Here is a 16,346-nt window from a genome sequence, read left to right as displayed (position 1 = left end):
CAGTCCAAATTGTGCCTGTTTAGGCTGTCTATGCATTTTTTCTTACTGTTTAATTGAATAGAAGGTCACAAAATCAGCAGGCACAAAGATTGAACCTGTCCTGAATTGGAATTTAGCACATTGCACAGGGTACAAGCCTTCACTGTGGTTCAGCTTTCACTCACTAGTCAGCCAGATGGCGAGAGGGCCAGCAAACATACCAAATAAACATGTAACAAAATGCAGAAGAGAAATGGAGACAACAATTGCTTTCAGGTGACAACCCCTTTTCTTGGAATCCCAGAATTTCCAATCAGGCATTGACTTTTTGTTATAATCACCAGCAAATGGCTTTTATTACTCATTCAGTGTGCAGTCCTGGCATCTTCTAATTATTAGTATTAAATTTCTGAGAAATGGCTTTACATATTTACATATGTGTCTCTTTTTTTGGTTACTCTGGCTGGTTCTATATGCTCTTGGGTGCACAGAACCATTTTAAAACTGCCAAGGGTAGCTGAGCTTTTGCACGAAGGATTTACAAAATAAAATTCCATTTGCTTTCAGAGAGCAGAAGCTCATTTTTTTAGGAATCTGTGGTTAAGACAGGAAACCATGGAGACACTGGTTTTTAACAGCAAGAGACGTGATATCTGGTTTGCTTCTTAAAAAAATGAGAAGCAATCATTTGATCATCGGTTGTCAAAAGATCTTCTCTTTATCTAGGGTCAGTTTTACTTTAATTGCCTGAGCTCCTGTATTAGTGATGCAACAATCAGTATTGTAATCAATAGTCCTACTATTTTCAATAATTGATTTATAACTTGTATCAATAAAGTGAATTTCTTCTGAGGTCATGAAAATGGTTCAGTATCTGCATAGGGCTTGCCTGTTCTTCCCATGTTTGTGTTGACCTTTCTTCAGTTACTCTGATCTGACACAGACTCCCGCTCCCCCAAGCAAACCCCCCCCCCCCCCCCCCCCCCCAAACATATCAGAGCACATAATGAACTGAAGAAGAAAAAATTGACTTTGGTATAAAAAGCCAGTAACTGTTGTGGCATGGGGCACCTCTGTTTGCCACATAAATTCAGAAAAAGGAAAACCAACACCCAAGCATTCATCAAAAAATGCTTGTCTTTACTAAGCAAAACATATAAGAGAGTAATGATCACAGGAAAAGTCGAAATTTTACAAATGAAGAAACAAGAAACAAAACAAACCCCAAGTATTAGGTGGGGAGGCATGTGCCTCAAGCTCCACATTAGCTTTTCCCACTCACCCAATGATCACACTCACTCCTATTCTCTCCCTACAAATCAAGCCTTTACCCCAGCACACCCCGAACTCTAACGTCACTGAGCTGCTGACAGGGATTAAGTTTTAAACCACATCCAAAAGGTTAATTCAAGGGTCAGAAATGCCTGATAAATGTCATCCAAATATAACTCGTGTGACAGCCCTAGATTTCCCTGTGTTGCCAGGTACACTTTACGACAGGGGTCCTCAATCACAGTCCTGGAGGGCCGCAGTGGCTGCAGGTTTTTGCTCTAACCCGGTTGCTTAATTAGAAAGCAATTATTGCCAATAATTTAATTTCATGGCTTGGTAGAGCTTTAACTCTGCTATGTCAGGTAATTCTCATATCCTAGATTTTCTTCCCCTTTCTAAGGTTATCATCCAAATGATTTGAAGGCTAAAATGGAGGAGTAATTCTCGGTTCGTCACTTTTTTCTCTTCACTTTCCTTCCAAGTATTTAATTAAACCAAATAGTACATGATAAATCCACACGTGTAAATGGTAACAAGCTAAATGGAGAAATGCTGGTTTCTTTTGTCATTTGCATTGTTATTGCTAATAAGGAGCCATTAAAAACCAAGAATTCAGCCATTTAAGATTAAAATAAGCAATAAGGGCTCAAAATCTTAACGAGCGAGACAACTAAAGTGAAGCAGAAGTGTTTCTTGAACAATAAGTGCTTCTTATTAAGCAACTGGGTTGGAATAAAAACCTGCAGCCAGACACTGACACTGTCTGCCCTCTCTAATATGTAGCCATGCACCACCTTATCAAAGTCAAATCATTTTCCTGCCACTCAACAGTTTAGGGGGAACTCTCCTGGATTTCTTCCTGCCCCCCTACACATTTTGAACCCATACCATGCCTCTTGACAATATGGCCCTACGGACCCAATCCTTTGTCAGCCTCCACTCTGTTTCAATTCTGCTCCTTGACAGCTGGGCAAATGGTCCCAATAATTACAAATTAGAACTTCATAAACTACACAGTTTAAAGAAAGACGTCATATTTAATAAGTGCACACTATATCCTGTGTATTAACAAAATCACTTTAATAATGCATTTCATGCCTGACTATATGACACGATGAAGTCAACAAGCTTGAATTGGAAGGAAAACAGTACGGGTTTCACTGTTATTGACATTGTTATTATTGAAATATTGCTTTCATCTATAAATACTGATTTTTATAGACCAATTTGATGTTTGATGACCTAATCATATATATGCTTTTTTGAGATTAATCTAACAACTCTATCTTAAAGTGGCTGCACTAAAGTAAGCAGGTCAACTGTTCACTTGCATAATACCGTATGAATGAAATGGAACTTCCCTCACAGAAAACTGCCATGTTCCTCTTTAAATATATTTGTGTGATAAATTATACCACATCTGTGTCTAAGTCTGTGTTCCATTGTACTGGAGCATCTTAAATGAACAGTTATCAAAAGACTGCAGCTTTCTTACCATGGGACTTCCTTCCTGAAACATTAACAGACCAAACACAGAATGCTGATGATGTTCTATCAAATGCTGAATGGCTTTGGTCATTTAGTTCTATAGCTGACTGCACTCTGCAGGTTCTTTGATTGCACTGATAATTACTGGTGGCCCTGAAAACAAAAATCTTTAAATAACCATTGCTTATATTACTCAGAGACCAAAGACTGTTTAATCTCTATGGTATACGAACAACAACAAACTCGTACCCACCATTGATTTCATGTTGTGACAAAAAATAATCAGCTTTATGATTCCACTTGGTATTTACAACATAGGATCTTTGTTCATTCATATTTACTGGTTACAGTCATTTCCATTAGTCATTCAGTCATTTCCTTAACCGGCCTATAGTCTCATACTGGGTAGCTTGGAGCTGCACTTTGAATTGGCAGCATTAGGTGCAAAGGCACAAACCAACTTTGGAAGAGAGACTCTTACACTCATTCAGAAGTGCCCAGTCTAGAGGCAACAATTAACCTTATCTGCACATCTTTGGGCAAAGTCCACAAAGACAATGAACAGGCTGACAATGGGGAGCTGTAAGGGATTAACACTAAATACTTCATCACTGTGATGCCCAGATCATTAGCATAATGCATATTACTATTATCATTTTAATATGACCTAGCACAACTTTTTAAAACTAATTTAAGTGAATTCAGGGTGATGGGGGAACCAGAGTCAATACAATAAATATAAAGCTGGAGAAAATCCTGGACAGGACACTGATTAATTGCAGAGCCCACTCACCATTTTAGAAGCATCAACTAACTAATCTGCCTATCTTTGGAGTCTCTGAAAAAAAAACAAAACAAACCAGATCAGATCTGTAATATATCCAACACAGGTCACCTGTAAAGAATGGCAACAAATTTTACAGGAATTTTAGAGTCTGAACCAATTCAAGATCCATGTCTGAGTAGGAGGACAGTAGGGCAAAACTAATTAAACAGAAGCACAACAACTAAATATCAGAAATTTGCCATCTTTGAAAAACAGGGTACTGTGTACTGTTTGCATTTTATTATTTATATACAGTCTGGATAGGCTGTTTTTTTGTGTTCCAACATGCTGCAATGGGAAATGATTAAGATGACTATAAATTAAACTCCAATGTCTTTTTCTCCCAGTGTAAATTCATTCATTCATTCATTCATTCATTCATTTATTCATGTTTCACTGTTTATCCGAAACTGGGTTGTGGGGCAACAGACTTAACGGTGTGGCCCATACGTCCTATTCCCCAGCAATACTTACCAACTCATACTATGGGGTCTCCTGCCAGCTGGTTGTGCCCATAAAACCTCCACAGGGAGGATTCCAGGAGGAATCCATATCAGATGCCCAAACCACCTCTATTGGTTCATTCCCAAATGTCTGTGTTTCTCACCCTATCTCTAAGGAAGTGCCCAGCCACCTTGCTTATTTAAAAGCTTATTTCAGCTGCTAGTACCCAGGATGTCATTTGTTTGGTCATTACCCAAAGCTCATGACCATAGGTGTAGGGTAGGGATGTGGATCAACTGATAAATCAAGAGCTTCATCCTCCAACTCGGCTCCTTCTTCACCACTACAAATTGGTATAGCAACCACATAACTGGGCTCACCACCCCTATCCATCTGTCGATTTCACCATCTCTTTTCCCCTCACTCATGAACAAGACCCCAAGGTACTTAAACTCCTCCACTTGAGGCAGTAAATCACCTCTCACTTAGATAGGACAGTCCACCTTTTTCCTACTGAGGACCATGGTCTCAGAGTTGGAGGTGCTGCGCCTCATCCCTGCCAATTCACACTCACTCACAAACCATCCCAATGTGTGACGGAGTTCACAGCCTGATGAAGCCAACAGGAACAAAAAACAGGCCTGAGAATGCTCTGCAAAAGCACTAATAGTAAATTTAGGTATACTGAAAACATCAAAAACCAATCAGTTCCAGGCACACTCCCTTAACTTTTATTATACTTTTATATGTGATTAATAATGAAACAAAATAAATCAGAGGTGGATCGCAGGTCTGCTGTCTCAATGTTTCAAGAGATTTATGTTTGACACTTAGTCCTGTTACTGTGTGTGTGAAGCTCACACCTAGCTTTTTCTCAAGTTACACCATTTTCGTTTTCACATGACAAAGATGTACTTGATTAATTAGGGAGCCTAAATTGGCCCAGTATGAGTCATTGTGGATGTGTGTGACCACATGTGTACTGTACTGGGCTGACACTCTGTCCATCTTCTTATTAGGTATGGGTTAGGATCAAGTACCCTGCAAATAAGGATGGATAGAAATGAAGTATGAGTAGAAGTACAAGTTATACTAATACTAATAAAATGAACAATTTGGAAAGAACAGTACAAAAAAATGTTCAGCTTCCCATCCCAACTTAATCTGAAGTGGTCTATTCTGACATCATCTGTTCCTTTCTGCGACCATATTACTATGTAGGTAAGTATGTATGTATGTATGCATGTCTGGTACCTTAGTATCAACCCGAAACTACATAAATTCTAGGTGCCAGCTTACTACAGCTTGGTGTGCATTATTCATGTTGCGTCTTGTATCACGCTTCACTAAATCTATTCATGTTGAGTAAGCTCTGAACAAGTGAATGCATTGTACAAGTATGTGCACTGAAGTGAATGTTAACGCAGAAAAACAAACTTGCACTTAAACAACTTGGTTGTTTCTGACAATGAGCACAGCTAACAACAGTCAATCAGTGGTCTGTAGTATTCATATCACAACAATAAATTCTGAAACAAACAATAGCTTTTCTAAAATAATACTTCCACTACTTTGGGTCTATATTCTATACCCAGGACAATTCTTTAGAATTAACTGGCACCTCTGCATTATATGACTCTAGAATCATCATACTTATGTGTACTAGGGGCTTGAGTAGTTTTTAAATAATGTGTTGTTTCTTGACTAGTGTGGCATTGTGATACAGTGTACAATTTTCAATACTGTTATCTTGCAGTTCCAGAGTCTTGGGCTCAAATCCCAAAACAATTATATCATTGTGAAATGTATGCAGTAATGGTGATTTTCTCTTGGTCTTCATCTTTTGGGTGCTCCCATTAGGGGCTCTGCATCTTGCTCTGTTACACCCACCATCTGCATGCCCTCACTCACCACATCCATAAACCTTCTCTTAGGCCTTAGCGTCTTTTCCATATATATCCAGCATCTCTCCTCTGCACATGGCCAAACCAATGCAATCTCACCTCTCTGACTTTGTCTCCCAACCATCCAACCTGAGCTGACCCTCTAATGTACTCATTTCTAATCCTCTCCTTCCTTGTCACACCCAATGCAAATCTTAGCATCTTTAACTCTGCCACCTCCAGCTCTGCCTCCTGCTTTTTAGTCAGTGCCACCATTTCCAACTCAAATAACACAGCAGGTCTCACTACCATCCTGTAGACCTTCCTTTTCTCTCTTGCTAATACCTGTCTGTCACAAATCACTCCCGACACTCTTCTCCACCCATTCCACCCTGCCTGCACTCTCTTTTACACCTCTCTTCCACAATCCCCATTACCCTGTACTGTTGATCCCAAGTATTTAAACTCCTCCACCTTCACCAACTCTACTCCCTGCATCCTCACTACTCCAATGACCTCCTTCTCATTCGCACATATGAATTCTGTCTTGTTCCTACTGATCTTCATTTCTCTCCTCTCTGCAGCATATCTCTGCCTCTCCAGGGTCTCCTCAACCTGCTCCCTACTCTTAAAGTAATGGCTGAGCAAATAAGTGAACCTGGGAAACTGATACTTTGAGCCATCAACTCAACAGCCAACTCCTGTACAAAATTACAGAGAGTTAGATACAAGGCAGAGTTGGATACAAGGCAGGAACAAACTGTGGAAAGGGTGCCTTTCCAGTATAGGGCACAGAGATGCTCTTGCCAACAAAAGATCACACTGGATCTGTTTAGTGACAGTATTAGGAGCAAACTAGAGTAACCGGAGAAACAACAACAAAATATCAGAAACATGCAGACACAAGAAGAATATGCAAACTCCACACTGGCAGTGACCAGTTGAGGAGTCGAACCTGTCACACTGGCCATAATGTCACAATACTAGCTACACTAATCGCAACTGAAATTTACAGGCAAGAAGGACATGGCACTGAGTTTACTGAACTTAGAGGCAAATCCTCCCTCTTCCCACCAAGGAATGTTACATTCCTGCCAACAGACTCTTAGATCCAAGGTCAAATATTCAAAGTCTAATTTAAGAAAACACTTGAAAGGGTTTGGCACTAAGTGGTTTCTCAAGCAATACCTCCTCTTATCACTCAGTACCAGACACTAGGATAATGGCTGTTGTAGGTGTCTTCTCACAAGTGCTGCCCCAGCAAGAAGAGGGCTATGGTCTTAATTTCAAACACAGAAAATGGGACAGCAAGAGAATGCTAAACCTATTTCTATTCTCTTCTATATACTATCCTAAATGTAGTAAAAATAAAAAACTCAAAAGAAATTATTGCACATTCCTTTTGCACCTGTTTGTGCACTTGTAGGAAAAAAATAGTAGACTTGATAATGAAGGTATTGCAAACCAGCGCTCCTTTTTCTCAATTCTGATGCTTTGCGTAATTATACTTTTGCCATTCACTGAGTACTGCTAGCTGTGATTAAATTAGTTACTATTTTTTGCTCGCACCATATGAGGAGATATGAAAAACTGGAGCATTACACATGAAGGCTTTGTATAATGAAAATTGAACATGTCCTCACGGCTGAATCTGCGACTGCTGAACAAAGCAAGGGCCTTTTCATAAACTGCTTCTTTCTCACCCTGCGAGGGCATTACTGCCAATTATTCAAGGACCCACTTGAGCTTGTGCTGGGCTCTCTAGAGATGTTTCTAACTTGGGTAACACTTCAGAAGGGAAAAAAGAGGAATCTGAATGTGCCAATGACTTCTTCACTATTGTTCCAAAAGTTTCTCAGATAAGTGGACAATGCTGAAACATCCATCCATCCATCCATTTTCCAACCCGCTGAATCCGAACACAGGGTCACGGGAGTCTGCTGGAGCTAATCCCAGCCAACACAGGAACCAATCCCAGGCAGGTTGCCAACCCACCGCAGGACACACACAAACACACCCACACACCAAGCACACACTGGGGCCAATTTAGAATCGCCAATCCACCTAACCTGCATGTCTTTGGACTGTGGGAGGAAACCGGAGCGCCCGGAGGAAACCCACGCAGGGAGGACCCAGGAAGCGAACCCGGGTCTCCTAACTGCGAGGCAGCAGCACTACCACTGCGCCACCGTGCCACCTCTAATGCTGAAACATATAAAATCTAAAAAGACAGCATATTAGCACATTGTCAATGGTAATCTGTATTCACTTTCATTCCCCACTTACTCCTCCTTAGAGTTTTTGGAATCTTCAGTTTATGTTGCATCAGTAATATGTTTTTAAATGTATCCATAAATAAAAAAAGACAACTTCTGAGCGAATGTATCAATATTGGGAAATAACTGTGAGAAAGACAATCCACTGTATAACTGACAAGTGTGCACTCATCTTCTTTAATATCCTTTTTATTACTGTGAGCAGCACAGTGCCATAGTGGTTTAGGATGCTGCCTCACAAATCCAGTGTTTCAGGGGCACATCTTGTGCCAACTTCCTGTCTGTGTGATGTCTGTCCTTTTTCTCACGTTTGTGTGGGGGTTTCTCCGGGTATGCCGGTTTACTCTTGTCACGGATGAGCGGGGTCACTGCCCGGCCGGGACGCCTGGACAGTCCTCAAGTTGGACGATACTTCTCCTCGGCCACGAGAGGGCAGCCGCCTGGGCCTAATCGGGGGCCACAGGAATGGAGCAAGGACACTCACCACTGTGAGAAGATGTGGCCACCGCCAGGGGGCGCCCGGACAGTTAGGGAGTCCTGGATGGCAGCACTTCTGCCACACCAGGAAGTGCTGCCGGAAGTATTCCCAAGGGCACCCGGTGTGCTTCCAGGTGCTCTCCTGACACTTCCGCCACACCAGGAAGAGATGTCAGGGGGAGCACCTGGGGCTCATCCAGGTCATAATAAAAGGGGCCGCCTCCCTCCACTAGGAGAGCCAGAGTTGGGAGGAAGAAGACGAAGCTTGTGAGGAGGGCGAGAGGAGGTCGAAGGTGAAAGAGAAGAAGAAGAGAAAGAAGAAGAAGAGAGAGAGAGAGAGGAGGTCGAAGGTGAGAGGAGAAGAAGAAGAGAGAAAGAGAAAGAGAAGAAGAAACAGTTGGTGAAGGAAGGCATTGTGGTGCTGAAAGAAAATAAAAGAAGTGTGTTTGGACATTCTGGTGTCTGTCTGTCTGTGTCTGGGGGTATGCTTTCCACACTCTGTACATCTCCAAAGACCTGTGGGATAGGTGCATAGACAATTATAAATTGCTTCCATGAGTGTAAGATGGACTGACACTTCATCCAGTGTTTATTTTTTCCCTGTGCCCCTTGTTGTCAGAATAGTCAATGGCCCTCCATGACTCTAAATTGGATTGAGCAGTTTTGAGAAAATAATGTTCTTTATGTTGAGATTCTAAAACAGCCAAATATTTTGTTAGTTGTTTGATGTATTTTGTTACTTGAGTAAGTAATTAATTAAATAAAGTATGACTCAAAGGGAAGTCCGCATATATAAAGCAGCACACAATGATGGGTGTCAGTATTTCTCTGTTTCTCTTAAATTGGTTCTTTCTGTTTTGTGACAATATCACAATGACAGCAAGAAATGATTTTATTTGTTAGAAAGTTGATACTGTACATGTGATTATTCCATGAGTTGAACTGGCACCGCATTCAGTGCTGATTTATGTCATTGCTATGATGCTGCTGAAAAAGGCACTGGCCTGACCGCAACTATAAACTTAAGTTAAACAGGCTAAGGAAATGGATGGATGGACAAGGAAACAATGAGTCCATTTTTTTATTACTGTCATCTTTCATTTGGAGAACTCCCCTGAGTTAATTTAAATATATGCTGTTAATTACTGAACTTGCATACTTCAGGAACGGGGTGAACCATGTCACATCAAACAAAGTGCAGGATTAATCGCAGATTTGATGCTAGACCACTGCAGGGTACATTCACTCGCTCACAAACCAAGACTGGGGTCATTTAGAGTTTCCAGTTGCCAAACCTACTGGTCTTTGGGATATGAAGGGGGAACTAGAATCCCTGAAGGAAAACTTTAGGAGACCATGAAATCTTCACACTGGTAAGGAAAATGTGGGAATATGACTTAAGAACTTTACAGCTCTGAAGCAGTAGCTCCAGCCACTGCACCACCTTTGTGTTCATTAAGATTAAATCAATGTGAAAACTGATCAGACATTCAAATAAGTGTCAATGTTTGTGTTAAATATACTTGGCCCAAATAACATTTGTTGAAGTGCCAAAACATACAGCAAAATGACAAATATGTTTAGAAAATTTGAGTTTGTCACTTTTACATACCTAAAAATGCCAGCTGTAAGCAACAGGGGATACAGAAAAGGAGGCTAAATTAAACGGGAAACTCCTCCAAGTAAAAGCACAAGTACTAAATCAACTTCATTATACTTTCAATAACATTCCTCAGTTTACTGCAATGTTAGGAATGCACGTGCTTTACTAGCCAAGGAACATTTTCTACTAATTAATACAATATAGTAAACCAAATAGCTGAAGTCCCTTGATTGGCAGCCTGATATCTTTTTTTTGTTCACTGTATTAATTCCCAAAGGGAAATAGTCTTTTCACATGACATTTGGAGGTCACATTGCAGGGTCAGCAATTTTCAAGTTAACGGCCTTGCTCAAGGGCTCAACGGAGTAGGATCCTTTCTGGCAGTTTAATACCCAGGTTGTGAAATATATTTTTTCACATTTTTGTACATTGCTTTATGCTGTATTGTTTTGGTAGATTCTTTGTTGTGCTGCTGTAGACTAGCACTCTGCTTGGGCTACTTTCCTACTCCATGCCAGATACTGCTGGGGTCCTCTGCTGCCCTGAAGCTTAACAAGTAGTAGTGTATTGTGGATAAGACCACAAGGATGCTTGTTTAGCCCCCCGGGGTGTGTGACACTTCAATCAACCTGTTTGCACTCCAGCTGTAAAAAATACAGTAGGAAAAATCAGTTCTACCTGTAAAGTGCCCTGTGGTGGTTTTCATAATAGATAGACAATGTATAAAATAAACATTGTTTGATTGTTTGAATTGGATTGAGCGCATTTGATACATTGGTATTCTGTATTTCTAAAACTTTTAATAATTTGTCAGTGTGTGTGTATGCATCCATCCAGCTGTCTTGATCAAGTTCAAGGTTGCTGGAAGGCAAAATATATCCCTGCAGTGTAGGGCTCTGAAATAGGAAACAGACCCAGTTAAGATACCCATTCTTTGTATGCCCGGTGCATGTACTCAATTATTTATTTATCTATATTTTGTCTTATTTCTACTAAAGAATCAAAATGTATTTAAATTGTTTAATATGTTGGTTAATTAGCAAAGGTATAATGGTAGTGCAATGGCCAACTCTGTTGCCTCACAGAACTACCGTTACTCTGAATCCCATGCCAAGTCTAATCTGTGAGGAGTTTGTCCCAGTGGTGTTACAAAGATACGTATCAAAGTAAGCTAAAACCTTAGTTTTGCTGTTTTTTTATTTTTCATTGGGTAGGCAGACAACCCAATTGGGTGGGTACAGCCCACCACTTGTCAACCTGTAGCCACACCTTTGTTCTACATGGTCTCCCTGTGTATTTGCAAGTTTGTCTTTTTCTTCCCACATTCCAAACATTTGTATAATAGATGGATTGGTGACTCTGTGTATGTGTGTTGAAGGTGTGTGCATGAGTGTGAACTGCAATAAACTGGTGTCCGAAGCATAATAGATATTTGTCTAGTGCCAGATTCTACTAGGATGGGGTCCAGTCTTGTGTGACCCAGAACTTAAATACGCAACTAAAAAAAGGATGCTGTCTAGAAAAAAATATGAATGTGGGCATTTTATTTTTCTGCATGAACCTTAAAGGAGTAATACAGCTTTGCTGTACAGTTCTTCTAATTATGGAGAACTAATCATATAAAATAGACAGACAGACAGACAGACAGACAGACAGACAGACAGACAGACAGATAGATAGATAGATAGATAGATAGATAGATAGATAGATAGATAGATAGATAGAGCAAATATATTCATTCATTTATTTAAAGGGGTGTATGTTTCATTTATCTATGTTTAATCTCAGTATAGCTGTAAGTACAATACATGTACTTACAGAATGATTTGATGCCTAATATTTTACTGAAATTACCGTTTGCTCAGCAATGCCAAATACAGCATAAAAAACCACTGAAAATTTTAACTTGGCAACATGCTATGGAAACTTGTAAGTATGAAAACTAATTGTGGAGTTCAGTTAAAGGCAGGAATGAGCTTCTGACCAATATCCTGAGCAAAATGAACAACAGAAGATGAGATATTCTCTGAATATTAGAGGAGAGGGACACTGAACAATATGAGCAGCAATGAGGTCAGCACTGCTGCCTTGTAGCTCTACGGACCTGCCTGTGTTCAGTTGCTGGGATGTTCTCCACATACCTACATGGACTTTCTCCTTGTACTTTCACTCCCTCATCCCAAACATATGCAAGTTCAGTTGACTAGTGACTCCAAACTGACCCGTATATCAATGTGCCCTGCAGTGGACTTGTGCCCTGTGTACGCTTCTGCCTGATATTCCCTTAAACATCTAATGGAATAAATGTGCCAAAAATGTACAGAAGATGGATAGGACTACACAATTTAGTCATTTATGTGACATCAAACAACCCAGCTTCAAACACCAACATTTCCAATCTATCCTTGCTTGTACCTAAATAAGGTTAGTTTTCAAACATTCTGTTTAAATCCAGTTCGGTTGGTCAGCAGGGTCAATACAAAGAGTCTTGCGTGTTACATAAAAGGCAAAAAAAACAAAACAAAACAAGAAATAATCAATCAGAATTTGAGAACAATAACACATAATAGTGAAATTAGATTGTTATCTAGCCATTCTTCAGCTTGCTAACGTATTTCAGAGTCATGGGGAGCTATTGCATTTCCCAACAAAATTAGGCAGGAACAAATCCTGGGTGGGCCATCAAAAATAGGTGAATATTCTCTGTGATGATACTGGGTTAGTACCTGTGATATGTCTGATGTAGTTATGGATAGACTACCGCACCCAAAGCCTTGTACTGAATTAACCAAATCTGAAAAATAAAAATGATGGAGGCATACATTGGCATTGCAACTGAAATAATAATTTACTCAAAAAGGTTTTATGTCAATATTAGCCAAGCTGATACCTTGAAGGCTATGAAACTTCATGGGTGAATACAATTTTTTCATTGGGTTCCAATGAGATGCACTGACAATGTAGTACCTGCTAGATTAGCCTTCCAAGTGAGATCCACAGCACTTTATAGTAGAAAAGGTTTATGTGGCTGCATAGGCATAGTGATGAGAGTGGGTGTATGGGGGTGTCGACGAGGCTGACTCAAAGCACTGACTCTCTAAGATGATGAATGAGTAACTAATAATGGTATGTTCAGAAGGTCAGAGAAATGTAAAGCATTCTCCCACTGCTGACTCCATCTGAACTAGCAGAAGAACGTCACTCCATCCTAGTCTGATAACCCAGATGCATAAGTCAATCCTGCCAGCTCTGAGTGTACAAATGAGATTGAGAAAGATAATCCGGTGGAAACTGGTTTTAGGCCTGTGCAAACACAAACAGACATGATATTTTCACTGATCTGGGGTCACAGTTAAAAGGGAACAAGAAAATTCTCACTGAGCTCTTTCTCAGGCCCTCAGCCTGTTGGGATAATCCTATGTAAGCTACTTTTTGATTGGGGGGGGGGGGGTTAGGCAGAGTGGATATGATGAAAACTCAGATAGACAGATGCTTACCCAGCAATGCTTGGAAGAGCCGACTCCCAAAAAGTGCAGACACCTTGTTCAATGAGACTTTCAGGGACTGCTCCTCAGTTTCGTTCAGTCTGGCCTGGTACTGATTTAGTAGGTCCATGGCACGCTTAGTGTCTGCCAAAAGAGAAACAGTGTGACAAGAAATGCTAGTGCAGAGCATGAGTTCTGACAAGCCAAGGTTAAACATTAGAATAACTAGGCAATGATCTGGCAGAAGATGGAGGGACAACTGCTGTTCAAAGTGTACTCCTTACTTTACAGAGCAGTGAACACGAGCCCCAAAGTCTTATAAACACACACAGCTCACAATATGCAATAAGCATATATTTAACTGAACAGAAAGACTCCTTGAATGGTTAACAACTACAATATGAGATGGAAACCAGCACCTTTGTACTTTGAGGTTATTATACGCAGTTACAAATAGAATGACATCAGAAGATATATGACACCTGAGAGAGAAATTGGGCAGTAAGAAGAGAAAGGTAGAGTCTACTATTTGAAAAAAAAAAAGGCAGCCACTACAGGCCACTAAAAGTCAAGTCCATGAGCTACATTAGAGAATAAATATTCTAATATCGCGGTGCCTGAAAACCAAGTTGGGAAATTAAGAAGGAAGTTAAGAATGACATTATTTATAGCATGGAACCTGATGGCCCTCTCAGTCTCTACCTCTAAAATCCATAATCACAGGTGAGGACTAGTTAGCCTTGGTGGCTTTGCTGTGGTATCCTCCTGTGCTATGATGGTTTATCCTACTTTTATGGCCAAATTGTTAATCACAATTAATTATTTCACTCACTGTGTGGCAACTATAACATTGTGAGATAGATTTGGAACTTTTATTTTCTTTTTCAGTTTTTTGAAGAGAAATGCTGGAAATAGAGCATATTAGATCTGTTCCAGTGGGATATGGATATAATTATATATTTACAGTCATCTACTCTCATGTGTTTTACTTAATTCAATAAATAGCATAAAAGAATAATGATAGATAGATAGATAGATAGATAGATAGATAGATAGATAGATAGATAGATAGATAGATATCTGTGACAAGTGGAGAAAAGACAAAGTACATGGAGAACAATGCAGACAGAAACAGTTAAAATGTGAACGCTACACAGGGACAGTGACAGGGAGCTCTTACCACTGTACTAATGTGCCATCCTAATGGAATCACTTAATAATAATCAAGTGTTTTTATAAACATTTATACTTCTACTGTCACTGCATTACCTAGAATAGTACCATATAAATATTTTCACTTCCCATGTGCAATTCAAACTGATCTCTACTACATGCCTAGTGTTTCCTTCAGATTCTCCCAAAATGATTAAACTAATTAGCCGTCCAGTCATTCCAATAAATGTTAAGGCTGATCCCCGTGTCAAAACGACGGACGGCGATGATTATTTAGAAATTTCTTTCTGTAACCGTGAGGTATAAGCAGGTCGTGCTATGCAAGACGTCTCTATCGGACAGTAAGGAGTAAGGACAGAAGACAGATTTTTAAAAACAGCTCATAGGTTTATCTAAGGAAACTTCCGCCTTAGCCCACGCCCGCAGTTGACGTTGGCAGACAGCTGATGCGTGGGCGCGTACCCTCAACTCAGGTAACCTCGCAGCGCAAAGCGACGCGCTTCCATAGGGCAGGGTACCTGGGCACCTGGTATTAACTGGCCGCGTTGTCCCATTAGTGCTCCCTTACTGGTAAGAGGCAGAGTTAGCAGCGTTCAGGTACCAGACATATCGGAGATCGCCGCATCGTATGAGCTGGTCAGGTGTGGCTGCGAATCCGTTCTTACCGCCTGTGGACAGGTGTTTTCCGGGTCAATCACGTGGATTTTCTCACACGTAGCCGATCAAACGACACTTACGCAAAAAGAAGAAAGACGATAACGACAATTAAAATAAAAGTCATTCGTAGCACTCCTACTTAAGAAGAATAAAAAAAAAAAACTCGATTGAAATACACAAAGTATAATCAACAGGCGGGCAACACCATGCTCAACCATGGGTGCCACTGCATGTTTTAGATTTCACATTGCTTTAGAATACTGGAAAAAAACTAGAGGCGCACAGAAACCGCAAGAGCTCGTAGGCGCCGTTTGGAGAAATTAAGGAAAAAGGATACAAACCGTTATTCCATGCGATCGCGAAAGAAACCTACCATTCAATTTACACGGCATTAAGGTGTGCAGCAATGCGCCAGGCAGTGTAGCTAAAATGTACTACTCACCGTACTTGTTGTGGACCATTGTGCGAGCTTCTGTTTTTCACAAGATCTAGGCGAACTCAATTACTTTCGTTCTGTCCTACTGCAATCCATGGATCAGCACTGTCAGACCTGCCTCGCTATTCGAGTAAACGATCTGCGTTTTGCTTTTGTTATCCACGTGTTTACTTAGCGTTTATAACTTAACCGCTCCTTATTGTGCTGCTCTGTTTATTTAATCATTCGACATGCTGGAAAGAATAAAGTTGGTGAAGTCTGGGCGCTTTCCTGGTCAGGCTAACCCCTCCCTGCAAGCAGTTTGCATGCGGAGTGCGGACTTTCCCTCCTAGTGGGACAGGGGCGCT

At 40.5% G+C, this 16,346-nt stretch overlaps 1 protein-coding gene across 3 annotated transcripts in view; it reads right to left on the bottom strand.

The window, feature by feature from the left end:
- Nucleotides 1-16,346, bottom strand: part of dlg3 (discs, large homolog 3 (Drosophila)) — a 380,072-nt gene extending 363,726 nt beyond the window's left edge. For 2 of the 3 annotated variants that reach the window (XM_028815836.2, XM_051934945.1), the window contains exons 1-2: nt 16,006-16,344; nt 13,746-13,877 (exon numbers count right to left, since the gene is read on the bottom strand). In XM_028815836.2, coding sequence (XP_028671669.1) covers nt 13,746-13,877; nt 16,006-16,024 — 151 coding nt within the window. In that variant the 5' untranslated portion in view covers nt 16,025-16,344. Of the gene's footprint in view, nt 1-13,745; nt 13,878-16,005 lie in introns of all 3 variants that reach the window. The other variant, XM_051934943.1, reaches the window with a different exon arrangement.

Source organism: Erpetoichthys calabaricus, chromosome 12, assembly GCF_900747795.2.
Source record: "Erpetoichthys calabaricus chromosome 12, fErpCal1.3, whole genome shotgun sequence".
Classification (NCBI taxonomy): Eukaryota; Metazoa; Chordata; class Cladistia; order Polypteriformes; family Polypteridae; genus Erpetoichthys; species Erpetoichthys calabaricus.
The sequence above is the reverse complement of the archived record's forward strand: the minus strand, read 5'-3'. Positions and strand labels throughout refer to the sequence as shown.